A 27,852-nucleotide genomic window follows, 5' to 3' on the forward strand; every position below is an offset into this window, starting at 1 on the left:
GTCAATATCAACTTCTGAGTTTCATTTTGTAAAGAGTGGTGGTGGTGCTGGTGTGTCTTGGTAGTTTTGAAGTGAGAAAAATGTGCCAAAGCTCAGAAAAGGTAGAAGAAGACTGTTCTACTCGACAGGACATGATTTATTGAAATGATGTTCTACCTTCAGCCGGAAGTGAACCTGCTGCTGCTGCTTGGACTCCATGTCAGTGGTTCTGGTTCTGGATGAGACCGGTGAGGCCTGTAAGAGTCCTGGAGAGGCCTGGAAAGACCGGGGAAGACCTGGAGAGACCCGTGCAGTCATGGTGGTCCTGAGGGAGTGAGGACCGTGGTTCTGATCACACAGAGACCTTTGTCCTTTTGTTGACACTTGTACCAGGCTGTGTGTGTGTCTGTGTGTGTGTGTGTCTGTGTCTGTGTGTGTGTGTGTGTGTGTGTGTGTGTGTGTGTGTGTGTGTGTGTGTGTGTGTGTGTGTGTGTGTGTGTGTGTGTGTGTGTGTGTGTGTGTGTCTGTGTGTGCTAACCCTAAGATGTCAGCAGAAGATCCTGGGCATGACAAGTGAGGACAGAGTGCGGCACACAGAAGTGCTGGAGAGGTCATGCAGCTGCAGTGTGGCGTCCATCATGAGCCAACATCAAGTCATGTCATCTGGATGTCCATCCATAGACCGCCACGCAACATCCTCTATGGTCACTTACACCTGGGCCAACACAGTGCTGGTGGGCAGAAGAAGCGGTTCAAAGACCAAATGAAGACCACACTGAAGAGATGCCAGATCAACCCCTCTTCACTGGAGGAACTTGCTTACTGCCGAGACCTCTGCTGCTCCCACTCCTCACAGGGAGTGGATCATATAGAGGAACAGGGAGTGCATCATATAGAGGAACAGGGAGTGGATCATATAGAGGAACAGGGAGTGCATCATATAGAGGAACAGGGAGTGGATCATATAGAGGAACAGGGAGTGGATCATATAGAGGAACAGGGAGTTGATCATATAGAGGAACAGGGAGTGGATCATATAGAGGAACAGGGAGTGGATCATATAGAGGAACAGGGAGTGGATCATATAGAGGAACAGCGTGCAGCAAAGAGGCATGCTCACCAAGCCACCCAGCACCTCCTTCACATGCCCGCTCTGTAACCGCATCTGTGGATCCAGGATCAAACATCAGCAGACTGACAAATAAAAGCAGATGGTCATCATCGAATGGATGGACAACCATAAACAAGTCAGTAAGTGTGTGTGTACAAACACATCATTTTCTTGAGGAAAACACTTTCCTTAATGATCACTGATCAGAATAGTAAGCACAACTTGCATTGATTAGTGAATCATTTCTGCAAAAGAATCATTTCTGCAATTGAATCCTCAGCCTGCCAAATGCAAGAAGTTTGAGCAGAGCGCCCTCCTGTGGCAAAGAGGGGACGTGTCGTGACGTCATCACAGCAGTGGGCCGATACCAAATACATGGCGAGATATTGATGGACTTTGTATAGATGGCTGTATCGCTGGGGATTGTGATAAATACAAAACATGGGATTGTGATAAATACAAAACATGGGATTGTGATGAATACAAAACACACTACATGGATTTCTTCAGCAAACTTATTTGCTATCAATTTGATGGATTACACAAATAATATTTTTTGTTGCAAAATAAGTGAACAAAAGCAAAAACTACTATTGACTTTGATTCAAATCCTTTGGTTTTTGCCCTCAAAATGATCCTGTGTCCAAAATGCGTTGCAGACAAAATAACAACGGGAAAAAATGAATGCAAGACCAACACAACAGGAACACCAAAAGTTTATAAGGACAACTAGAAATATATCAACACGATATTGATCGTATTGAACCGATACTGCTACTACCGTTGATATCGAACTGGACTTTTCGAAAGTAGTCTACTATGGAGGTCAAACAGGCAACACATTTTTTTTTAAATCCTCAAATAATTCAACTATAATTTGTATTATATATTCATAAATGTGACATTGATTTTTTTTTAATCATCTTGATTAAGTATATAGTTAGTTATTCAAGCAAGTAACTATTATTTTTTTTCTGGATTTATTTAAATATTTGTTTGATGAAGCGGTCATCATTAATGACCGGTAACTGTATCTGTCAAAGTCAGCCATCAAAGTCAGGGGGCGGGGCTAACAGGACTCTCGTCCAATGATTGCTCTTTGGAAAGAAGGCGGCTAAAACAAATATACACCTGCTTTTTGGGGAGTTGCTGGTCAATAAGTCAGACCTTGCAAGGCTGAAAGTAGACCAAAGTTGGCACATTTACACCAAGATATTTTGGGGAGTTGCTGGTCAATAAGAGAGACCTTGCAAGGCTGAAAGTAGACCAAAGTTGGCACATTTACACCAAGATATTTTGGGGAGTTGCTGGTCAATAAGTCAGACCTTGCAAGGCTGAAAGTAGACCAAAGTTGGCACATTTACACCAAGATATTTTGGGGAGTTGCTGGTCAATAAGTCAGACCTTGCAAGGCTGAAAGTAGACCAAAGTTGGCACATTTACACCAAGACATTTTGGGGAGTTGCTGGTCAATAAGTCAGACCTTGCAAGGCTGAAAGTAGACCAAAGTTGGCACATTTACACCAAGATATTTTGGGGAGTTGCTGGTCAATAAGTCAGACCTTGCAAGGCTGAAAGTAGACCAAAGTTGGCACATTTACACCAAGATATTTTGGGGAGTTGCTGGTCAATAAGTCAGACCTTGCAAGGCTGAAAGTAGACCAAAGTTGGCACATTTACACCAAGACATTTTGGGGAGTTGCTGGTCAATAAGTCAGACCTTGCAAGGCTGAAAGTAGACCAAAGTTGGCACATTTACACCAAGATATTTTGGGGAGTTGCTGGTCAATAAGTCAGACCTTGCAAGGCTGAAAGTAGACCAAAGTTGGCACATTTACACCAAGACATTTTGGGGAGTTGCTGGTCAATAAGTCAGACCTTGCAAGGCTGAAAGTAGACCAAAGTTGGCACATTTACACCAAGATATTTTGGGGAGTTGCTGGTCAATAAGTCAGACCTTGCAAGGCTGAAAGTAGACCAAAGTTGGCACATTTACACCAAGATATCATCGAGCGCTTCGCGGCTCCAAGCAGTGGCAAGTAGCCAATCAGGTGATAGGACCCGCCCACTGACTTTGATCTATCATTATAGCATTCATGAATCATTTATTAAACAGTGCAATGATTGATTACATCGTAAAATAAATATTGAAATATTTAATTCAATAGTTACTTAAGGAATTCTGAATTTACTTGAGATTAATTGTTGAAGCATTTGATAACAAATATTTGTTTGATTCTGATTACAACGCCATTGTTTAAGTAATTATTCAATTATTCGTCTTCTATTTCTGCACCTGCAGTTTTATGTGATGTACTTACACTTGTCTGTATGTTGGGAGTTGTCCTTTATTTTGGAGGAGCACACTCTTCGACCGGACGTGGGCGATACCGGAAAGGTCAACATTCTTATCACAGGTTATGTTGATATTATGTTGTTGCAACAGCTCTGGATCACAACACCAACAGGAAGTTAAATCACTATTTATTTGCCAGTTGAGATGAGATTTTTTTTCTGGAAGGAAAATGCGAAGTAAAACATCGGGAAAGAAAACTTATCTGCAGGTGTCTGCGTGAATGATGAGTACTTAAACGGCGGCTGTGTGAATGTGTGAATGTGGAAATAGTGTCCCAAGCGCTCGGCGAACCTTGAAGGTAGGAAAGCGCTAGAACCCATAGACGTCGTTGTCTTATTTTGAAAGTCCGGACGGAAGCAGCAGATGTGCTGAGTGCGGCGAACATCACTGATCCGAGCGGAGCAGGCGGACTTGTCACTTGGAGCTCACTTGCTCCCGACTCAAGCTACAAGACGACAACACAACAACAACAACACAACACGAAACAACAACAACAACAACAACAGAAGAAGAAGAAGAGCTGCGGTAGACTGGTAAGTGGCCATGACGTCATGTGTGTGTTTAGCAGCAAGACAAGGTGATTGTTCACTAAAGTGTGTGGCAGCAACTTGACTAAAACCGCCGAAGAGCCACAAATGAGAAGTAAGAAAAGAGCAAAAGTGTTTTTGTGTCACGTCTCAGCAACTTGATGGACTTCTTCGATAAGACTTTTGTCAATCAGTCAATCAATCAATGATTAATCACTTGCTTATTTCTGCAAACGGGTCATTCTTTCTCTTTTTACACAACAGAAATATGGATTAGCTTTACTCATCTCCATATTTAACTTAGTGGATTCATTCATAACCTTTACATTTTACAAATTAATAAACAAAAAGTACTTCAAACATTAGCCACGCTAATCTACTTGCTAATTATGTATATTGATAGCCAAGCTAATAAACATGCTAATGAATCTATAATGTTTGCCACCCTAATGAACTTTCTAATTATGTATAATGTTAGCCGAGCTAATTAACGGAACCTCCAATGTTAGCCACGCTAATGAACATGCCAATGAATCTATAATGTTAGACATGCTAATTAACATAAGCTAATATGTCAGACATGCTAATGAATCTATAATGTTAAACATGCTAATTAACATAAGCTAATATGTTAGCCATGCTAATGAACATGCTAAAGAATCTATAATTTTAGACATGCTAATTAACATAAGCTAATATGTTAGCCATGCTAATGAACATGCTAAAGAATCTATAATTTTAGACATGCTAATTAACATAAGCCAATATGTTTGCCATGCTAATAAATCTATAATCTTCCATTTTTTCTACCGCTTATTCCCTAATTAACATAAGCCAATGTGTTAGCCATGCTAATGAACATGCTAAAGAATCTATAATTTTAGACATGCTAATTAACATAAGCTAATATGTTTGACATGCTAATAAATCTATACTGTTAAACATGCTAATTAACATAAGCTAATATGATTGCCATGCTAATGAATCTATAATGTTAAACATGCTAATTAACATAAGATAATATGTTAGCCATGCTAATGAACATGCTAAAGAATCTATAATTTTAGACATGCTAATTAACATAAGATAATGTTAGCCATGCTAATGAATCTATAATGTTAGACATGCTAATTAACATGAGCTATAATGTTAGCCACACTAATGAACTTTAATTATGTATAATGTTAGCCGAGCTAATTAATGGAACCTCGAATTTTAGCCACGCTAATGAACATGCTAATGAAACTATAATGTCAGACATGCTAATTAACATAAGCTAATACGTCAGACATGCTAATGAATCTATAATGTTAGACATGCTAAATAACATAAACTATAATGTTAACCATGCTAAAGAACATGCTAAAGAAACTATAATTTTAGACATGCTAATTAACATAATCTAATATGTTAGCCATGCTAATGAACATGCTAATGAATCTATAATGTTAGACATGCTAATTAACATGAGCTATAATGTTAGCCACACTAATGAACTTTCTATTTATGTATAATGTTAGCCGAGCTAATTAACGGAACCTCGAATGTTAGCCACGCTAATGAACGTGCTAATAAAACTATAATGTTAGACATGCCAATTAACATGCTATTGAATCTATAATATTAGACATGCTAATTAACATATGCTATAATGTTAGCCATGCTAATGAACATGCTAATGAATATATAATGTTAGACATGCTAATTAATGTGAGCTATATTATTAGACATGCTAAGGAAGTGAAGTGAATTATATTTATATAGCGCTTTTCTCTAGTAACTCAAAGCGCTTTACATAGTGAAAGCCAAGATTTAAGTTCCATTTAAAGCAGTGTGGGTGGTCCTGTGTCTTACCCAAGGACACAATAGCAGTGACTAGGATGGCGGAAGTGGGGATCGAACCTGGAACCATCAGGTTGCTGGCACAGCCACTCTACTACCCGAGCTATACTGCCTGTGCTAATTAATGTATAATTTTAGCCCTGCTATTAAAAGTAACACAATTAACCCATGATGTTAGTCACATATTAATGAACATACTAATGAATGTATAATGTTAGCCATGTGCTAATGGACATGCTAATCATGTTAGCCACATGTTAATGAACAAGCTAATGAAAGTATGTTAGCCACATGCTAATGAAGGTATGTTAGCCACATGCTAATGAAGGTGTGTTAGCCACATGCTAATGAAGGTATGTTAGCCACATGCCAATGAAGGTGTCTTAGCCACATGCTATAGAAGGTATGTTAGCCACATGCTATAGAAGGTATGTTAGCCACATGCTAATGGAGGTATGTTAGCCACATGCTAATGAAGGTGTGTTAGCCACATGCTAATGAAGGTGTGTTAGCCACATGCTAATGAAGGTGTGTTAGCCACATGCTAATGAAGGTGTGTTAGCCACATGCTATAAAAGTATGTTAGCCACATGCTATAAAAGTATGTTAGCCACATGCCAATGAAGGTGTGCTAGCCACATGCTAATGAAGGTGTGTTAGCCACATGCTAATGAAGGTGTGTTAGCCACATGCTAATGAAGCTGTGTTAGCCACATGCTATAAAAGTATGTTAGCCACATGCCAATGAAGGTATGTTAGCCGCATGCTAATGAAGGTATGTTAGCCACATGCTAATGAAGGTATGTTAGCCACATGCTAATGAAGGTGTGTTAGCCACATGCTAATGAAAGTGTGTTAGCCACATGCTAATGAAGGTGTGTTAGCCACATGCTAATGAAGAAGTGAGCAGGTAGTAGGAGTTAGATGCTTATGTTGATGAGGTTTTTTTTTTTTACATTTTCTGTAACATTGGCATGTTTATTGATGGATGGTGTTTCTGATCACCTGACCATGGTGACACCAGGAGGACACAACATTAGGAACACTTTCCATGTCAACATGGACAAGTTATTGATTATTGATCAGTGGAAGATTATCAAGGGTTCCTAAAATAATGACCGGCTGTAACAAGATAGTGTGTGTGTGTGTGTGTGTGTGTGTGTGTGTGTGTGTGTGTGTGTGTGTGTGTGTGTGTGTGTGTGTGTGTGTGTATGTGATCAGCACCTTGACTATCTGACTGTTGACCTTTGACCCTTGAGAGGTGCTGTTAAAGGTTGCTGCTGCGCTGCTTCCTCACATTGTGTGTCGACATGTCTGACTGGACTCAGCTGGCTCTGCTGCTCTGGAAGAACTTCACCTACAGACGACGCCAGACTGTGAGACGCGCACACACACACACACACACACACACACACACACACACACACACACGTATGAACATCTGCTGTCAATCAATCTATTGATTCTTTGTGGACTTTAAGCGTTTGGGACAACACTGTTTGTGAAGTGATCATGTACACACACACACATGCACATTCACACACACACACACACACACACACACACACACCCCTTTAGGACCAGCCTTTCTAGACGTATAAATAATAGGACATACAACATGAATACTATTTGGGACAACACTGTCTGTGAAGTGATCGTGTACACACACCCACACACACACATACACACACACCCACCCCTTTAGGACCAGCCTTTCTAGACGTATAAATAATAGGACATACAACATGAATAATATATACATACCATAGCAAATATAAAACAGCTTGTTGTGAAAAATGAGTTGGAATTTCACAAGAAAAACATAGAATTATGGCAGTTTTATAGTAAAAGTCCTCATTTTACTCCACACAAGTCCATCCATCCATCCATCTTCCTCCGCTTATCGGAAAAACTGAACATTGGTGCAATATTATGATAACCGTTGGAATTTTACTCAATAACAGTCGCAATTGTACAAGAAAAGATGAACATTTTGGCAATTTAATGAAAAAAGTTAAATAAATAAATGGTAAATGGGTTGTACTTGTATAGCACTTTTCTACCTTCAAGGTACTCAAAGCACTTTGACACTACTTCCACATTCACACACACATTCACACACTGATGGAGGGAGCTGCCATGCAAGGCGCTAACCAGCACCCATCAGGAGCAAGGGTGAAGTGTCTTGCTCAGGACACAACGGACGTGACGAGGTTGGTACTAGGTGGGGATTGAACCAGGGACCCTCAAGTTGCGCACGGCCACTCTTCCACTGCGCCACGCCGTCCCCAAGTTGTCATTTTACTCAACAAAAGTCAGCTTTCCAAGAAAAATTTTATAATGTTGGCAATATAATAATAATAATCGGAATTTTACTTTGTAAAATGATGACAAAAGTCATTATTTTACCCCAAAAATGTCAAGAACAACCAAATAATTGACAATATTGTGATAAGTCAGAATTTTATATGACCCCTATCACCATTTTGCAATAAAACGTAATCAGTTTACATAAATAAAGTAATAAGTTTACAAGCAAATGTTGCAATATTACACAAACAGAAAGAATATGAGAAATTGTTCCTAATTTTATAGGAAAAAAGTCAGCACATTGTGAGAAAAAGACTGCTTTTAGTTCTTTTTGAAAAAGAAAAAAAAATGTGTTTGTAATTGTTTTTTAATCTTCATTATTTACTTCAAGTTACTACAGAATGTCTCTATATACATATTTATTTATCAATTTTGGCCAAAGGGGGCGCATTTCAATTTCTTACACACACTTGTTATTTCATATGTTGACCAGAGGGGGAGCACTTTTAAAAGCGACCCACAGTCAATGTGACAATCCCTCCTTTTTTGGGAGCACCCTCATGTTGATGATGTCACATTGTCTACTGCAGTGGTTCTCCACCTTTTTTCAGTCATGTACCCCCTGTCAACATGTTCTTCATTCAAGTACCCCCTAATCACAGCAAAGCATTTTTGGTTGAAAAAAAGAAGAGTTAAAGAAGTAAAATACAGCAGTATGTGTAACCGGTGGTCTTTTCCTCTGCGTTGTGTGTGATTTATGGAACACCACTGCACTTTACTGATAATACAGAATACAATTGTCATGGAAAACTTTCTGCCATCGTGGAGCTCCTCTCCCGTTATCGTAGACAAAAAGGGAAGTTGGAGGGCGTGTCCAAGACAGGTGTCACAGTAATTATTGCAGTAGGAGGGACAAGGAGTCAGTGGTTCCACATTGACAAAACATCAAACAACATTCAGGTATTTACATGTAACTTACATAGTTTGTGTAATTATGACAATAATAAAACATTAGAAAATACATTATTTACAAGACGAAATTGACCCTGTTACATATGTCATCAGTTTCTGATTTATTAAATTGTATAACAGTGCAAAATATTGCTCATTTGTAGTGGTCTTTCTTCAACTATTTGGGAAAGAAGATATAAAAAATAACTAAAAATTTGTTGAAAAATAAACAAGTGATTCAATTATAAATAAAGATTTCTAATCATCAAGTTAAAGTGTCCTCTTTGGGGATTGTAATAAAGATCCATCTGGATTCATCAACTTACTTCTAAACATTTCTTCACAAAAAAAGAAATCTTTACCATCAATATTTATGGAACATGTCCACAGAAAATCTAGCTGTCAACACTGAATATTGCATTGTTGTATTTCTGTTCACACTTTATGAACTTACATTCAGATTTTGTTGAAGTATTATTCAATAAATATATTTAGAAAGGATTTTTAAACTGTTGCTATTTTTAGAATATTTTTAAACAATCTCACGTACCCCTTGGCATACCTTCAAGTACCCCCAGGGGTACACGTACCTCCATTTGAGAACCACTGCTCTAGTGGATGCAATCTTATTGTGTCATCACTTGTTCACACCTCCTCATATGGAAGATACTTTTCCTTCTTCACGCCTCAAGAAGGCTAGAAATACAGGAACACACACCCAATGAAATGTGAATGTTTCATGATGAGGTGAAATGTGATTGTAAAGAAGGTTGGTGTTGCAGCTCCAACTGCTGGTGGAGATCCTCTGGCCGCTCTTCATCTTCTTCATCCTCATCGCCGTGCGACTCAGTTACCCGCCCTACGAGCAACATGAGTGTGAGTGCTCCTTTCTTTCCTGCAACTCTCATATTAACTCTTCATCCGGACACCACACTAACTCTCATCTTAACTCTTCATGTTTACATCACACTAACTCTCATAACAACTATTCATGTTTACATCACAGTAACTCTGTCATCTTAACTCTTCATGTTTACATCACAGTAACTCTGTCATCTTAACTCTTCATGTTTACATCACACTAACTCTCTCATCTTAAGTCTTCATGTTTACATCACACTAACTCTCTCATCTTAAGTCTTCATGTTTACATCACACTAACTCTCTCATCTTAAGTCTTCATGTTTACATCACACTAACTCTTTCATCTTAACTCTTCATGTTTACAGCACTCTAACTCTGCCATCTTAAGTCTTCATGTTTATATCACACTAACTCTGTCATCTTAACTCTTCCTGTTTACATCACACTAACTCTGTCATCCTAACTCTTCATGTTTACATCACACTAACTCTCTCATATTACCTCTTCATCTTTACACCACACTAACCCTGTCATCTTAACTATTCATGTTTACATCACACTAACTCTGTCATCTTAACTCTTCATGTTTACATTACACTAACTCTGTCATAATAACTCTTCATGTTTACATCACCCTAGCTCTGTCATCTTAACTCTCTGTTTACATCACACTAACTCTGTCATCTTAACTCTTCATTTTTACATTACGCTAACTCTGTCATATTAACTCTTCATGTTTACATTACACTAACTTTGTCATATTAACTCTTCATGTTTACATCGCACTGACTCTGTCATATTAACTCTTCATGTTTACATCATGAGTGTGACTGCATCTTTCTGTCTATTCACACAATATGTCAAATTGGGTGTTTGTCCACTCACATACAGGCAGGCCCACATGCACCATCTAAATGTGTCTGTCTATTCACACACTATGTCAAAGTGGGTGTTTGTCCACTCACATACAGGCAGGTCCACATGCACCATCTAAATGTGTCTGTCTATTCACACACTATGTCAAAGTGGGTGTTTGTCCACTCACATGCAGGCAGGCCCACATGCACAATGTAAATGTGTCAGTCTATTCACACATTATGTCAAAGTGGGTGTCTGTCCACTCACATACAGGCAGGCCTACATGCACCATGTAAATGTGTCTGTCTATTCACACACTATGTCAAAGTGGTTGTCTGTCCACTCACATACAGGCAGGCCCACATGCACCATCTAAATGTGTCTGTCTATTCACACACTATGTCAAAGTGGGTGTTTGTCCACTCACATACAGGCAGGTCCACATGCACCATCTAAATGTGTCTGTTTATTCACACACTATGTAAAAGTGGGTGTTTGTCCACTCACATGCAGGCAGGCCTACATGCACCATGTAAATGTGTCAGTCTATTCACACATTATGTCAAAGTGGGTGTCTGTCCACTCACATACAGGCAGGCCTACATGCACCATGTAAATGGGTCTGTCTGTTCACACACTATGGCAAAATGAGTGTTTGTCCGCTCACAGGCACACACCTAGTAAACAGGTCTGTGCATTCACACACACATTTCAAGTGAACATGTCAGTTCATTCACACAAACACATCCTCCCCATGTAAACCTGTCAATCTGTTCACTCCACATATTCCCACAGACTATATATTTGTCTATTTATTCACACAAGCGTACACACACACGTCTCTCCGCTCACACTCACACTATTTTAATGTGTCACACAAACACACACACACACGCACACAACCACACGCGCACACACACCTCTGTCTGCTCACACACAGTATTTTAGTGTGTCACACGCACACACACACACACACCTCTGTCCGCTTACACACACTATTTTAGTGTGTCACACACACACACACACACACACTATTTTAGTGTGTCACAGGCACACACATACACACAACATTTCAAAGTGTGTGTCCATTCACACGTAGGAGTCTTTTCTCCCTTGCTGATTGATGAGTGAGGCGTTGGAGGCGGAGCTTCCTCCACAAGTGGATTTATGATTGGATCATAGTTTATGATTGGATCCTAGTTTATGGATGTCATAACTTGACCATAAAGTATGACTGGTCAATATGGCCTTTTTTTAATATCTGGATATGTTTATGCCATATCGCGATACACGATACATATGTGGATATTTTGCCTTGGCCTTGAATGAACACTTGATACATATAATGACAGCAGTATGATGATTCTATGTGTCTACATTCAAACATTCTTCTTCATACTGCATTCATATATGCACATTTTAAACTTTCATGCAGAGAGGGAAATCACAAGTAAAATTGTGTTTATGAAACAGTTATTGGCACAGTGGCACAAACATTCATGTCATTTCCAAAACAGAAAGTGCAAGATTGTCAGAGACATTTTCAGTGTCAAATAAAAAGGAGCTGCATAATAGGAAATCAAATAGTGTTACTCCTTCGCTATGTGGTAGCTTACTACGGACATTATTAAATTCCATTTTTTTCAAACGGTGTTGATGTGGAAATGTTCGCCTCTGCATTTTGTTGGTGTGGCACCAAACGGAGATGTTGCCATGCAGAGTAAGCACTCTTCACTCTCTAGCAGGTGACTTTTCAAATGATGCCACATATTAGCAGTACTGCTACTTTTTATAGCAACGCTTGTACTGCATGCTTGACTTATTACGCTTGTCTGTTCGACATCTTCCCACTTGAAGCCAAACCACCGCCAGACGATGTTGTTTTTCTTGGGAATTAATTCTTCCTTCATTTGCACCTTCTATCTCTCGTATCACCACTCGCACGGCTCTGCTAGCATCTCTGCTAACGTTACGCAGTCTGCTACCTCTCTGCTGGGCGAGGGCGTATACATATGTGAAGGGTGAGGTGACAGTATGTGACGTGTGAGGTGACAGTATGTGACGTAGGACGTGACGTATGAGGTGACAGTATGTGACGTATGAGGTGACAGTATGTGACGTATGAGGTGACAGTATGTGACGTGTGAGGTGACAGTCTGTGACGTAGGACGTGACGTAGAACGTGACAGTATGTGACGTATGAGGTGACAGTATGTGACGTGTGAGGTGACAGTCTGTGACGTGTGAGGTGACAGTATGTGACGTAGGACGTGACAGTATGTGACGTATGAGGTGACAGTATGTGACGTGTGAGGTGACAGTATGTGACGTATGAGGTGACAGTATGTGACAGTATGAGGTGACAGTATGTGACGTAGGACGTGACAGTATGTGACGTATGAGGTGACAGTATGTGACGTGTGAGGTGACAGTCTGTGACGTAGGACGTGACGTATGAGGTGACAGTATGTGACGTGTGAGGTGACAGTATGTGACGTATGAGGTGACAGTATGTGACGTATGAGGTGACAGTATGTGACGTATGAGGTGACAGTATGTGACGTGTGAGGTGACAGTATGTGACGTATGAGGTGACAGTATGTGACGTGTGAGGTGACAGTATGTGACGTATGAGGTGACAGTATGTGACGTGTGAGGTGACAGTATGTGACGTATGAGGTGACAGTATGTGACGTGTGAGGTGACAGTATGTGACGTAGGACGTGACGTATGAGGTGACAGTATGTGACGTATGAGGTGACAGTATGTGAAGTATGAGGTGACAGTATGTGACGTATGAGGTGACAGTATGTGAAGTATGAGGTGACAGTATGTGACGTATGAGGTGACAGTATGTGACGTATGAGGTGACAGTATGTGAAGTATGAGGTGACAGTATGTGACGTATGAGGTGACAGTATGTGAAGTATGAGGTGACAGTATGTGACGTATGAGGTGACAGTATGTGACGTATGAGGTGACAGTATTTGACGTATGAGATGACAGTATGTGAAGTATGAGGTGACAGTATGTGATGTATGAGGTGACAGTATGTGACGTATGAGGTGACAGTATGTGACGTAAGAGGTGACAGTATGTGACGTATGAGGTGACAGTATGTGACGTATGAGGTGACAGTATGTGACGTGTGAGCTGACAGTATGTGACGTATGAGGTGACAGTGTGTGACGTATGAGGTGACAGTATGTGATGTATGAGGTGACAGTGTGTGACGTATGAGGTGACAGTATGTGACGTGTGAGCTGACAGTATGTGACATATGAGGTGACAGTGTGTGACGTATGAGGTGACAGTATGTGACGTATGAGGTGACAGTATGTGACATATGAGGGGACAGTATGTGACGTGGGAGCTGACAGTATGTGACGTGTGAGCTGACAGTATGTGACGTATGATGTGACAGTATGTGACGTGTGAGGTGACAGTATGTGAGGTATGAGGTGACAGTATGTGACGTATGAGGTGACAGTGTGTGACGTGTGAGGTGACAGTATGTGACGTATGAGGTGACAGTATGTGACGTATGAGGTGACAGTGTGTGACGTGTGAGGTGACAGTATGTGACGTATGAGGTGACAGTATGTGACGTATGAGGTGACAGTATGTGACGTGTGAGGTGACAGTATGTGAGGTATGAGGTGACAGTGTGTGACGTGTGAGGTGACAGTGTGTGACGTGTGAGGTGACAGTATGCGACGTATGAGGTGACAGTGTGTGACGTATGAGGTGACAGTATGTGACGTATGAGGTGACAGTATGTGACGTATGAGGTGACAGTATGTGACGTATGAGGTGACAGTATGTGATGTATGAGGTGACAGTATGTGACGTATGAGGTGACAGTATGTGAGGTATGAGTTGACAGTATGTGAGGTATGAGGTGACAGTATGTGATGTATGAGGTGACAGTATGTGACGTATGAGGTGACAGTGTGTGACGTAGGACGTGACGTATGAGGTGACAGTATGTGACGTATGAGGTGACAGTATGTGACGTATGAGGTGACAGTATGTGAGGTATGAGGTGACAGTATGTGAGGTATGAGGTGACAGTATGTGATGTATGAGGTGACAGTGTGTGACGTATGAGGTGACAGTATGTGAGGTATGAGGTGACAGTATGTGAGGTATGAGGTGACAGTATGTGAGGTATGAGGTGACAGTATGTGAGGTATGAGGTGACAGTGTGTGATGTATGAGGTGACAGTGTGTGACGTATGAGGTGACAGTGTGTGACGTATGAGGTGACAGTATGTGAGGTATGAGGTGACAGTATGTGAGGTATGAGGTGACAGTGTGTGATGTATGAGGTGACAGTGTGTGAGGTATGAGGTGACAGTGTGTGAGGTATGAGGTGACAGTATGTGATGTATGAGGTGACAGTATGTGACGTATGAGGTGACAGTGTGTGACGTAGGACGTGACGTATGAGGTGACAGTATGTGACGTATGAGGTGACAGTATGTGACGTATGAGGTGACAGTATGTGATGTATGAGGTGACAGTGTGTGACGTATGAGGTGACAGTATGTGAGGTATGAGGTGACAGTATGTGAGGTATGAGGTGACAGTATGTGAGGTATGAGGTGACAGTATGTGAGGTATGAGGTGACAGTGTGTGACGTATGAGGTGACAGTGTGTGACGTATGAGGTGACAGTGTGTGACGTATGAGGTGACAGTATGTGAGGTATGAGGTGACAGTATGTGAGGTATGAGGTGACAGTATGTGAGGTATGAGGTGACAGTATGTGAGGTATGAGGTGACAGTATGTGAGGTATGAGGTGACAGTATGTGAGGTATGAGGTGACAGTGTGTGATGTATGAGATGACAGTGTGTGACGTATGAGGTGACAGTATGTGAGGTATGAGGTGACAGTATGTGACGTATGAGGTGACAGTGTGTGATGTATGAGGTGACAGTATGTGACGTATGAGGTGACAGTGTGTGACGTGTGAGGTGACAGTGTGTGACGTGTGAGGTGACAGTATGCGACGTATGAGGTGACAGTGTGTGACGTATGAGGTGACAGTATGTGACGTATGAGGTGACAGTATGTGACGTATGAGGTGACAGTATGTGACGTATGAGGTGACAGTATGTGAGGTATGAGTTGACAGTATGTGAGGTATGAGTTGACAGTATGTGATGTATGAGGTGACAGTATGTGACGTATGAGGTGACAGTGTGTGACGTAGGACGTGACGTATGAGGTGACAGTATGTGACGTATGAGGTGACAGTATGTGACGTATGAGGTGACAGTATGTGAGGTATGAGGTGACAGTATGTGAGGTATGAGGTGACAGTATGTGATGTATGAGGTGACAGTGTGTGACGTATGAGGTGACAGTATGTGAGGTATGAGGTGACAGTATGTGACGTGTGAGGTGACAGTATGTGACGTATGAGGTGACAGTATGTGACAGTATGAGGTGACAGTATGTGACGTAGGACGTGACAGTATGTGACGTATGAGGTGACAGTATGTGACGTGTGAGGTGACAGTCTGTGACGTAGGACGTGACGTATGAGGTGACAGTATGTGACGTGTGAGGTGACAGTATGTGACGTGTGAGGTGACAGTATGTGAGGTATGAGGTGACAGTGTGTGACGTGTGAGGTGACAGTGTGTGACGTGTGAGGTGACAGTATGCGACGTATGAGGTGACAGTGTGTGACGTATGAGGTGACAGTATGTGACGTATGAGGTGACAGTATGTGACGTATGAGGTGACAGTATGTGACGTATGAGGTGACAGTATGTGATGTATGAGGTGACAGTATGTGACGTATGAGGTGACAGTATGTGAGGTATGAGTTGACAGTATGTGAGGTATGAGGTGACAGTATGTGATGTATGAGGTGACAGTATGTGACGTATGAGGTGACAGTGTGTGACGTAGGACGTGACGTATGAGGTGACAGTATGTGACGTATGAGGTGACAGTATGTGACGTATGAGGTGACAGTATGTGAGGTATGAGGTGACAGTATGTGAGGTATGAGGTGACAGTATGTGATGTATGAGGTGACAGTGTGTGACGTATGAGGTGACAGTATGTGAGGTATGAGGTGACAGTATGTGAGGTATGAGGTGACAGTATGTGAGGTATGAGGTGACAGTATGTGAGGTATGAGGTGACAGTGTGTGATGTATGAGGTGACAGTGTGTGACGTATGAGGTGACAGTGTGTGACGTATGAGGTGACAGTATGTGAGGTATGAGGTGACAGTATGTGAGGTATGAGGTGACAGTGTGTGATGTATGAGGTGACAGTGTGTGAGGTATGAGGTGACAGTGTGTGAGGTATGAGGTGACAGTATGTGATGTATGAGGTGACAGTATGTGACGTATGAGGTGACAGTGTGTGACGTAGGACGTGACGTATGAGGTGACAGTATGTGACGTATGAGGTGACAGTATGTGACGTATGAGGTGACAGTATGTGAGGTATGAGGTGACAGTATGTGATGTATGAGGTGACAGTGTGTGACGTATGAGGTGACAGTATGTGAGGTATGAGGTGACAGTATGTGAGGTATGAGGTGACAGTATGTGAGGTATGAGGTGACAGTATGTGAGGTATGAGGTGACAGTGTGTGATGTATGAGGTGACAGTGTGTGACGTATGAGGTGACAGTGTGTGACGTATGAGGTGACAGTATGTGAGGTATGAGGTGACAGTATGTGAGGTATGAGGTGACAGTATGTGAGGTATGAGGTGACAGTATGTGAGGTATGAGGTGACAGTATGTGAGGTATGAGGTGACAGTATGTGAGGTATGAGGTGACAGTGTGTGATGTATGAGATGACAGTGTGTGACGTATGAGGTGACAGTATGTGAGGTATGAGGTGACAGTATGTGACGTATGAGGTGACAGTGTGTGATGTATGAGGTGACAGTATGTGACGTATGAGGTGACAGTGTGTGACGTGTGAGGTGACAGTGTGTGACGTGTGAGGTGACAGTATGCGACGTATGAGGTGACAGTGTGTGACGTATGAGGTGACAGTATGTGACGTATGAGGTGACAGTATGTGACGTATGAGGTGACAGTATGTGACGTATGAGGTGACAGTATGTGATGTATGAGGTGACAGTATGTGACGTATGAGGTGACAGTATGTGAGGTATGAGTTGACAGTATGTGAGGTATGAGTTGACAGTATGTGATGTATGAGGTGACAGTATGTGACGTATGAGGTGACAGTGTGTGACGTAGGACGTGACGTATGAGGTGACAGTATGTGACGTATGAGGTGACAGTATGTGACGTATGAGGTGACAGTATGTGAGGTATGAGGTGACAGTATGTGAGGTATGAGGTGACAGTATGTGATGTATGAGGTGACAGTGTGTGACGTATGAGGTGACAGTATGTGAGGTATGAGGTGACAGTATGTGAGGTATGAGGTGACAGTATGTGAGGTATGAGGTGACAGTATGTGAGGTATGAGGTGACAGTGTGTGATGTATGAGGTGACAGTGTGTGACGTATGAGGTGACAGTATGTGAGGTATGAGGTGACAGTATGTGAGGTATGAGGTGACAGTGTGTGATGTATGAGGTGACAGTGTGTGAGGTATGAGGTGACAGTGTGTGAGGTATGAGGTGACAGTATGTGATGTATGAGGTGACAGTATGTGACGTATGAGGTGACAGTGTGTGACGTAGGACGTGACGTATGAGGTGACAGTATGTGACGTATGAGGTGACAGTATGTGACGTATGAGGTGACAGTATGTGAGGTATGAGGTGACAGTATGTGAGGTATGAGGTGACAGTATGTGATGTATGAGGTGACAGTGTGTGACGTATGAGGTGACAGTATGTGAGGTATGAGGTGACAGTATGTGAGGTATGAGGTGACAGTATGTGAGGTATGAGGTGACAGTATGTGAGGTATGAGGTGACAGTGTGTGATGTATGAGGTGACAGTGTGTGACGTATGAGGTGACAGTATGTGAGGTATGAGGTGACAGTATGTGAGGTATGAGGTGACAGTATGTGAGGTATGAGGTGACAGTATGTGAGGTATGAGGTGACAGTGTGTGATGTATGAGGTGACAGTGTGTGACGTATGAGGTGACAGTATGTGAGGTATGAGGTGACAGTATGTGAGGTATGAGGTGACAGTATGTGACGTATGAGGTGACAGTGTGTGACGTATGAGGTGACAGTATGTGAGGTATGAGGTGACAGTATGTGACGTATGAGGTGACAGTGTGTGATGTATGAGGTGACAGTGTGTGACGTATGAGGTGACAGTATGTGACGTATGAGGTGACAGTATGTGAGGTATGAGGTGACAGTATGTGACGTATGAGGTGACAGTGTGTGATGTATGAGGTGACAGTGTGTGACGTATGAGGTGACAGTGTGTGACGTATGAGGTGACAGTATGTGAGGTATGAGGTGACAGTGTGTGACGTATGAGGTGACAGTATGTGACGTATGAGGTGACAGTGTGTGACGTATGAGGTGACAGTATGTGAGGTATGAGGTGACAGTATGTGACGTATGAGGTGACAGTGTGTGATGTATGAGGTGACAGTGTGTGACGTATGAGGTGACAGTATGTGACGTATGAGGTGACAGTGTGTGACGTATATAAGAATGTGCGCTTGCTGTCTGGCAGAAGGAGAGACAGGAAAGAGTGAGAAGAGCCTGTAGTGTAATGCCTGCAGCTAAAGTGAAGTGAAGTGAATTATATTTATATAGCGCTTTTCTCTAGTAACTCAAAGCGCTTTTACATAGTGAAACCCAATATCTAAGTTCCATTTAAAGCAGTGTGGGTGGCACTGGGAGCAGGTTGGTAAAGTGTCTTGCCCAAGGACACAACAGCAGTAACTAGGATGGCACAAGCGGGGATCGAACCTGCAACCCTCAAGTTGCTGGCACGGCCGCTCTACCAACCGAGCTATACCGCCCCAACAAAAGCAACTGCGTGATAACACATACTCCAATATTACCATGTAGTCATTTTCTATATTGCACACAGACACACCTGGGGCGGCATAGCTCGGTTGGTAGAGTGGCCGTGCCAGCAACTTGAGGGTTGCAGGTTCGATTCCCGCTTGTGCCATCTTAGTTACTGCCTTTGTGTCCTTGGGCAAGACACTTTACCCACCTGCTCCCAGTGCCACCCACACTGCTTTAAATGCAACTAAAAAATTGGTGTCTCTATGTAAAGCGCTTTGAGTCACTTGAGAAAAGTGCTATATAAATATAATTCAATTCACTTCACTTCACACCTGCGATGTATCGTGTACATCCATATATCGCCCAGCCCTACCATAAAGGTGGTCATCATCATCAGAAGAACCAAGAAGTCTTCTTTAATCAGTAGATCACCTTAGATGACCTTTGGTTTACTTCAGGTCACATTAAAAAGCTGATATCGACTTTTACTGTGGGGCGGTATAGCTCGGTTGGTAGAGGGTTGCAGGTTCGATTCCTGCTTGTGCCATCCTAGTCACTGCCGTTGTGTCCTTGGGCAAGACACTTTACCCACCTGCTCCCAGTGACACCCACACTGCTTTAAATGTAATTTAGATATTGCTTTTCACTATGTAAAGCGCTTTGAGTCACTTGAGAAAAGCGCTACATAAATATAATTCACTTCAAAAATTCACAAAAGTAGAAGTAGTAGAAGAAGAAGGACTATGACACAGTTCATAGACTTTTACTGTGGAGAAGTAGTAATAGAAGGACTATGACATAGTTCATAGACTTTTACTGAGGAGAAGTAGTAATAGAAGGACTATGACATAGTTCATAGACTTTTACTGAGGAGAAGTAGTAATAGAAGGACTATGACACAGTTCATAGACTTTTACTGAGGAGAAGTAGTAATAGAAGGACTATGACATAGTTCATAGACTTTTACTGAGGAGAAGTAGTAATAGAAGAAGAAGAAGGACTATGACATAGTTCATAGACTTTTACTGTGGAGAAGTAGTAATAGAAGGACTATGACATAGTTCATAGACTTTTACTGAGGAGAAGTAGTAATAGAAGGACTATGACATAGTTCATAGACTTTTACTGAGGAGAAGTAGTAATAGAAGAAGAAGAAGGACTATGACACAGTTCATATACTTTTACTGAGGAGAAGTAGTAATAGAAGGACTATGACATAGTTCATAGACTTTTACTGAGGAGAAGTAGTAATAGAAGAAGAAGAAGGACTATGACATAGTTCATAGACTTTTACTGTGGAGAAGTAGTAATAGAAGGACTATGACATAGTTCATAGACTTTTACTGAGGAGAAGTAGTAATAGAAGAAGAAGAAGGACTATGACACAGTTCATATACTTTTACTGAGGAGAAGTAGTAATAGAAGGACTATGACATAGTTCATAGACTTTTACTGAGGAGAAGTAGTAATAGAAGAAGAAGAAGGACTATGACACAGTTCATAGACTTTTACTGTGGAGAAGTAGTAATAGAATAAGGACTATGACATAGTTCATAGACTTTTACTGAGGAGAAGTAGTAATAGAAGAAGAAGAAGGACTATGACATAGTTCATAGACTTTTACTGTGGAGAAGTAGTAATAGAAGGACTATGACACAGTTCATAGACTTTTACTGAGGAGAAGTAGTAATAGAAGAAGAAGAAGGACTATGACATAGTTCATAGACTTTTACTGAGGAGAAGTAGTAATAGAAGAAGAAGAAGGACTATGACACAGTTCATAGACTTTTACTGTGGAGAAGTAGTAATAGAATAAGGACTATGACATAGTTCATTGACTTTTACTGAGGAGAAGTAGTAATAGAAGAAGAAGAAGGACTATGACATAGTTCATAGACTTTTACTGTGGAGAAGTAGTAATAGAAGGACTATGACATAGTTCATAGACTTTTACTGAGGAGAAGTAGTAATAGAAGAAGAAGAAGGACTATGACACAGTTCATATACTTTTACTGTGGAGAAGTAGTAATAGAATAAGGACTATGACATAGTTCATTGACTTTTACTGAGGAGAAGTAGTAATAGAAGAAGAAGAAGGACTATGACATAGTTCATAGACTTTTACTGTGGAGAAGTAGTAATAGAAGGACTATGACACAGTTCATAGACTTTTACTGAGGAGAAGTAGTAATAGAAGAAGAAGAAGGACTATGACATAGTTCATAGACTTTTACTGTGGAGAAGTAGTAATAGAAGGACTATGACATAGTTCATAGACTTTTACTGAGGAGAAGTAGTAATAGAAGAAGAAGAAGGACTATGACACAGTTCATAGACTTTTACTGTGGAGAAGTAGTAATAGAATAAGGACTATGACATAGTTCATTGACTTTTACTGAGGAGAAGTAGTAATAGAAGAAGAAGAAGGACTATGACATAGTTCATAGACTTTTACTGTGGAGAAGTAGTAATAGAAGGACTATGACATAGTTCATAGACTTTTACTGAGGAGAAGTAGTAATAGAAGAAGAAGAAGGACTATGACACAGTTCATAGACTTTTACTGTGGAGAAGTAGTAATAGAATAAGGACTATGACATAGTTCATTGACTTTTACTGAGGAGAAGTAGTAATAGAAGAAGAAGAAGGACTATGACATAGTTCATAGACTTTTACTGTGGAGAAGTAGTAATAGAATAAGGACTATGACATAGTTCATAGACTTTTACTGAGGAGAAGTAGTAATAGAATAAGGACTATGACATAGTTCATAGACTTTTACTGTGGAGAAGTAGTAATAGAATAAGGACTATGACATAGTTCATTGACTTTTACTGTGGAGAAGTAGTAATAGAATAAGGACTATGACATAGTTCATTGACTTTTACTGTGGAGAAGTAGTAATAGAATAAGGACTATGGTGGTTCCTGGTGTTTCAGGAATGTTGTGCACTGATTCACTGACTTGGGACGTCTGACATGTTCTTACTTGTTGGTACGAAACCTATGAAAAGTTTCTTTTTTTTTCCTTTTTTGTGTAGGCTGGCTGACACATTTGAACATGACTCAATGTTCCTTTGTCTTTTTAGCCTAAATTCTGTCTCTTTACTATAAGTTATGTGTCTTTCTAGCCCAACTTTTGTCTTTTTACTATACGTCCTATGTCTTTCTAGCCCAACTTCTGTCTTTTTACTGTAAGTTCTATGTCTTTGTAGCCCAACTTCTGTCTCTTTACTATAAGTTCTATGTCTTTCTAGCCCATTCTTCTGTCTTTTTACTGTAAGTTCTATGTCTTTGTAGCCCAACTTCTGTCTCTTTACTATAAGTTCTATGTCTTTGTAGCCCAACTTCTGTCTTTTTACTATAAGTTCTGTCTTCCTAGCCCAACTTCTGTCTTTTTATTATAAGTTCTATGTCTTTCTAGCCCAACTTCTGTCTTTTTACTATAAGTTCTATGTCTTCCTAGCCCAACTTCTGTCTTTTTACTATAAGTTCTATGTCTTCCTAGCCCAACCTCTGTCTTTTTACTATAAGTCCTATGTCTTTCTAGCCCAACTTCTGTCTTTTTACTATAAGTTCTATGTCTTCCTAGCCCAACTTCTGTCTTTTTATTATAAGTTCTATGTCTTTCCAGCCCAACTTCTGTCTTTTTATTTTATGTTCTATGTCTTTCTATCAGTACTTACTTGTGTTTCCATTATATATTTTCTATTATATAGTTTCTATCACTACTCTATTGTTTTTTTTAGTATAAGTTCTATGTGTTTCTATCCCTACTCTATTGTGTTGCAATAAAAAATGTTCTATGTGTTCTATTAAAAGTTCTACATGTTTCCAGTCTAAGTTGTATGTGTTTTATATTAAAAGTTGTGTGTGTTCCCAGTATAAGTTGTATGTGTTTCTGTATTAAAAGTTGTGTGTGTTCCCAGTCTAAGTTGTATGTGTTTCTGTATTAAAAGTTGTGTGTGTTCCCAGTATAAGTTGTATGTGTTTCTGTATTAAAAGTTGTGTGTGTTCCCAGTCTAAGTTGTATGTGTTTCTGTATTAAAAGTTGTGTGTGTTCCCAGTCTAAGTTGTATGTGTTTCTGTATTAAAAGTTGTGTGTGTTCCCAGTCTAAGTTGTATGTGTTTCTGTATTAAAAGTTGTGTGTGTTCCCAGTCTAAGTTGTATGTGTTTCTGTATTAAAAGTTGTGTGTGTTCCCAGTCTAAGTTGTATGTGTTTCTGTATTAAAAGTTGTGTGTGTTCCCAGTCTAAGTTGTATGTGTTTCTGTATTAAAAGTTGTGTGTGTTCCCAGTCTAAGTTGTATGTGTTTCTGTATTAAAAGTTGTGTGTGTTCCCAGTCTAAGTTGTATGTGTTTCTGTATTAAAAGTTGTGTGTGTTCCCAGTCTAAGTTGTATGTGTTTCTGTATTAAAAGTAGTGTGTGTTCCCAGTCTAAGTTGTATGTGTTTGTAGAGTAGTGTGTGACAACCTTGCTAGTGTTGAAAGACAGGCATGGAGGAGAAGATGGGTGTTGTTGTCTTATCTAATCGCGGCGTGATAACGAGCAGTCCAGTTGGCTTCTAAAGGTTCTGATTGCGTGGTGTTCACACAGTCATCAGGGTCAAGGTCACTGGCTCCGCCCCCTTGCCCTGGCACATGATTAAGTGAAGCCCCTCTGACCCTCTTGACTTTGCATGCCAGCATCAACAACTTCCTGTTCCTGTCCACAGGTCATTTTCCCAACAAGGCCATGCCCTCAGCCGGCACGTTGCCATGGATACAGGGCATCCTCTGCAACGCCAACAATCCCTGCTTCCGCAGCCCGACGCCAGGAGAGTCTCCGGGCGTGGTGGGCAATTTCAACGACTCTATGTGAGCCCCACTTGCCCGTTTCCCCGCCACAACTTCTATTCATCACTCGCACATCTTTGCCTCCGCAGAGTCTCTCGCCTCTTCTCAGACGCCAAGAAGATTCTCTTGTACAGTCAGAATGACAAGAACTTGGACGGCTTCAAGGAGTTGGCCCGGGCCCTTCGAGCGCTCCAGAGCAGCAGGTCAGGTGAGGAGACTCCGCCCCCTCTGCAAACACATGCTCTTGGTCACGCCCCCTTCCTCTCACCTGCTACCTCTTCTTCCACAAGCTACATGAGGTACAACATGTGTTTATTTGCAAAGGTAGGTAGCGTTCCTACCTTTCATCTTCTTGCAGCAATGCCAAAGCTAGCAACTTCTAAACGTCTTCCAGTGTTAGAAACACAGGTGCCAAAGTCAATCCTTTTATCTGGCCTGCCAATAAACTACTTCATATTTTACCACATTTGTTTCAGTCGGACACAACAAATATATGTACTGCTGGAAATTGCATACATTTGCAACTTTAATAGTATCCAATGTTGCAACAAATATTACACGATATTATCATACTTTGCAAATATGTTTTGTCTAAATAAAAATACTTCACTTTACAGCAAACTACCCATCAAATTCGTAAAATGACAATCAATTTTACGTCAAAAAAAACCCTACTGTTTTTTGCCTTCAAATTGTGTTGACTGAGCTGTAAAATCTTGTCTATAAGGGTGTATTACTGTAAATGTTTTTTACGCTAGAAAAAGTGGCAGCTAAGTTGGCAGAATAAAAGAAGAAGGTGTAGAGTTTTTCCATGAACATCATGTTGTAAAAAACAATGTACATTCAACACAAACATTCTGCCAACTAAGCTGCCAGATTTTTCCCTAAACCCCCCCCAAAAAAACAGAGGTACTTTTTTTAGATTTAGTGTAAAATGTTATAAAAAAAAAATAAAGAAAACACTATGGTTGACAGTAAAATGTTGTAAACGTAAAGTTTTGAGTGTAAAATGACTTAAAAGAATGTATGTCATGCATAGTGAAAATAAAGTGATTGATTATTGGCCCTCTGATGGCGGCATCACTGCCCTTTGACCTCCCTGCTCTCAAACAGCCATGGGGGAGGGGGGCCTCCAGCCATAAAACATGTAAAAAAAAGTCATATTATTGTTTTTTTTATTATTCAACGCTTAACTCTTGAGATCAACTTCTATCTGTTGATAAAATTGAAAAAAAAAACATTTCATTTATTTCTTTTGCCCTTTTTGTCAAAGAAAACCATGTTTTTTATGGCAAAAACACAAAATATGCTGCAGTTTCCTCCAAGTCCAGTTGTTGATGTGAAGTCATTGGAGCCTTACATCCCTCAAAAATCCACAACACCATTGATTTGAATACATTATTCATTGTTGACTCTGAGCAATGACAGTTTTCAAAAATACAATCCCAGAGATCAAAACACTCTAAAATATAGTTTTAAAAAGTTGTTTTGACTTTTAACACCTCAGATCAATCCGTCGATTTTACGTTTTGAATTAAAAAAATGATATGTATATTTTTTTATAACAAACAGAAAATATGCAATATTTCCACCCCCAAATATTTCAAAGTATTGTATATGATGTGAAGTACTTGCAGCCTTGAACAGGTCAATAATCAACAATATTTATTTCATTCGTTGACTAATAATAAAGGCCTTGATTGATGAATATTTTTTGAGCAATGAGAGTTTTAAAGAAAAAGCCGACTGCACGGCAGCTTGCTGTTGTTAGTCACCATTGCAACCTTCGCCTGTCTGCTCTTTTTTCACACTTTTTGATGGGTTTTTTTTCCAATAGTCTTTCTTGAACAATGAGCAGCTCTTGGGACACTTGTGTTCTAACACCTTCCATTTGGCTGAAAGCATTGCCCCAACAGGAGTGGAGACTCACGAGCTGCTATGGTTAGCATGCTAGTGATGAGTAGCCGTGTCATAGTGGCAAGTTTTGACGTCCCGTCCTCTTGCAAGAAGAAAAGTGATGCACTTCACATGAAAATGCAGTTTTTCAACTGAAGTGGAGCAAAGAAAAGCTTACTTTCTTGTTCTTTGTACAATGGAATGTTGTGCTTTGTGCAGTAATTATCTGGTGTTGTGTTTCCAACCTGCTTGTGGGGCCAGGTGAGCTGTTGTCGTACTGTGAAGCTGCTCAATTCCACCCATTAGAGACTCAGCAGGTCTGACTGAGCTGTGGTCTTAACCAGCCAATCAGGAGTCAGTATTCTGCATGTTCTTCTTTACCTTTGTCACCATTGTGTTCTTCAACCCTTGCTCCGCTCACAGTCACGTTGCCATGGTAATGTGCTGTGGAGGAGATGATTCTGAGGTCATGCGGTGTAATAGTAATAGTAATAGTGAAAATAATATTGTTAGGTGTAATAGTAATAGTGGTGTCAATAATGGTTGCAATGTAGCAGATATGTTAGCAGTTGTGTAATATTTCATGTTAACAGTAGTAGTAGTAATGGTAATAGTAGCATTAAGAGTAATGGTAATGTACATTGTAGTGGCTGTGGCTGTACTAATGATAGTGGTAATGGTGGTAGTAATCATTGATGTAGTGGTAATGATATGGTAGCAGTAATAGTAGTGGTAATGGTAGTGGTAATAATAGTGTTAATTGTAAAAGTAGTGGTAGTGGTAATGTTAATGGTAACAATAGTGGTATTAGGCGTGGTAATGGTAGCATTAATAGTAATGGAAATAGCAGTGATGGCAATGATAGTGGTAATGGTCATAGTAATGATAGTAGAGGTAATGGCCTTTGTAAATATATAGTAGTGGTAATGATAATAGTAGTACTAATAATGATAGTGGTTATAGTAGTTGTAATGATAGTGGTGATGGTAATAGTGGTGGCGAATGGTTGTAATGTAGCAGTAATGGTAGTAGTAGTGTTACTGGTCATCCATCCATTTTCTACCGCTTATTCCCTTTTGGAGTCGCGGGGGGCGCTGGCGCCTATCTCAGCTACAATCGGTAATAACAGTAGTAATTGTAATGATAGTGGCAATAATAGTGGTAGTGTTAATGATGTTAATACCAGTATTGGCAATAGTAGTGGTAATGGTATACAGTAATAGTAACGGTTGTTGAAATAGTAGTGGTACTGTTAATGGCAATGATAGTGTTAATGTCATGGTAATAGCTGTAGTAGTGGTAATGGTCGTATTAATAGTAGTGGTTATTTAGAGGTGATGGTAGTTGTAATGATATTATAGCAGTCATAGTAGTG

General features: G+C 40.6%; 1 protein-coding gene across 1 annotated transcript in view; it reads left to right on the top strand.

Annotated features, from left to right (window-relative positions):
* The first annotated feature begins 3,817 nt into the window (after positions 1–3,817).
* LOC133546131 (phospholipid-transporting ATPase ABCA1-like) overlaps positions 3,818–27,852 on the top strand; it is a 106,671-nt gene continuing 82,636 nt past the window's right edge. The window contains exons 1-5 of the mRNA XM_061891981.1: positions 3,818–3,979; positions 7,037–7,191; positions 9,859–9,952; positions 24,461–24,602; positions 24,671–24,789. Coding sequence (XP_061747965.1) covers positions 7,126–7,191; positions 9,859–9,952; positions 24,461–24,602; positions 24,671–24,789 — 421 coding nt within the window. The 5' untranslated portion in view covers positions 3,818–3,979; positions 7,037–7,125. The remainder of the gene's footprint in view (positions 3,980–7,036; positions 7,192–9,858; positions 9,953–24,460; positions 24,603–24,670; positions 24,790–27,852) is intronic.

Source organism: Nerophis ophidion, linkage group LG29 (assembly GCF_033978795.1).
Source record: "Nerophis ophidion isolate RoL-2023_Sa linkage group LG29, RoL_Noph_v1.0, whole genome shotgun sequence".
Taxonomy (NCBI): domain Eukaryota; kingdom Metazoa; phylum Chordata; class Actinopteri; order Syngnathiformes; family Syngnathidae; genus Nerophis; species Nerophis ophidion.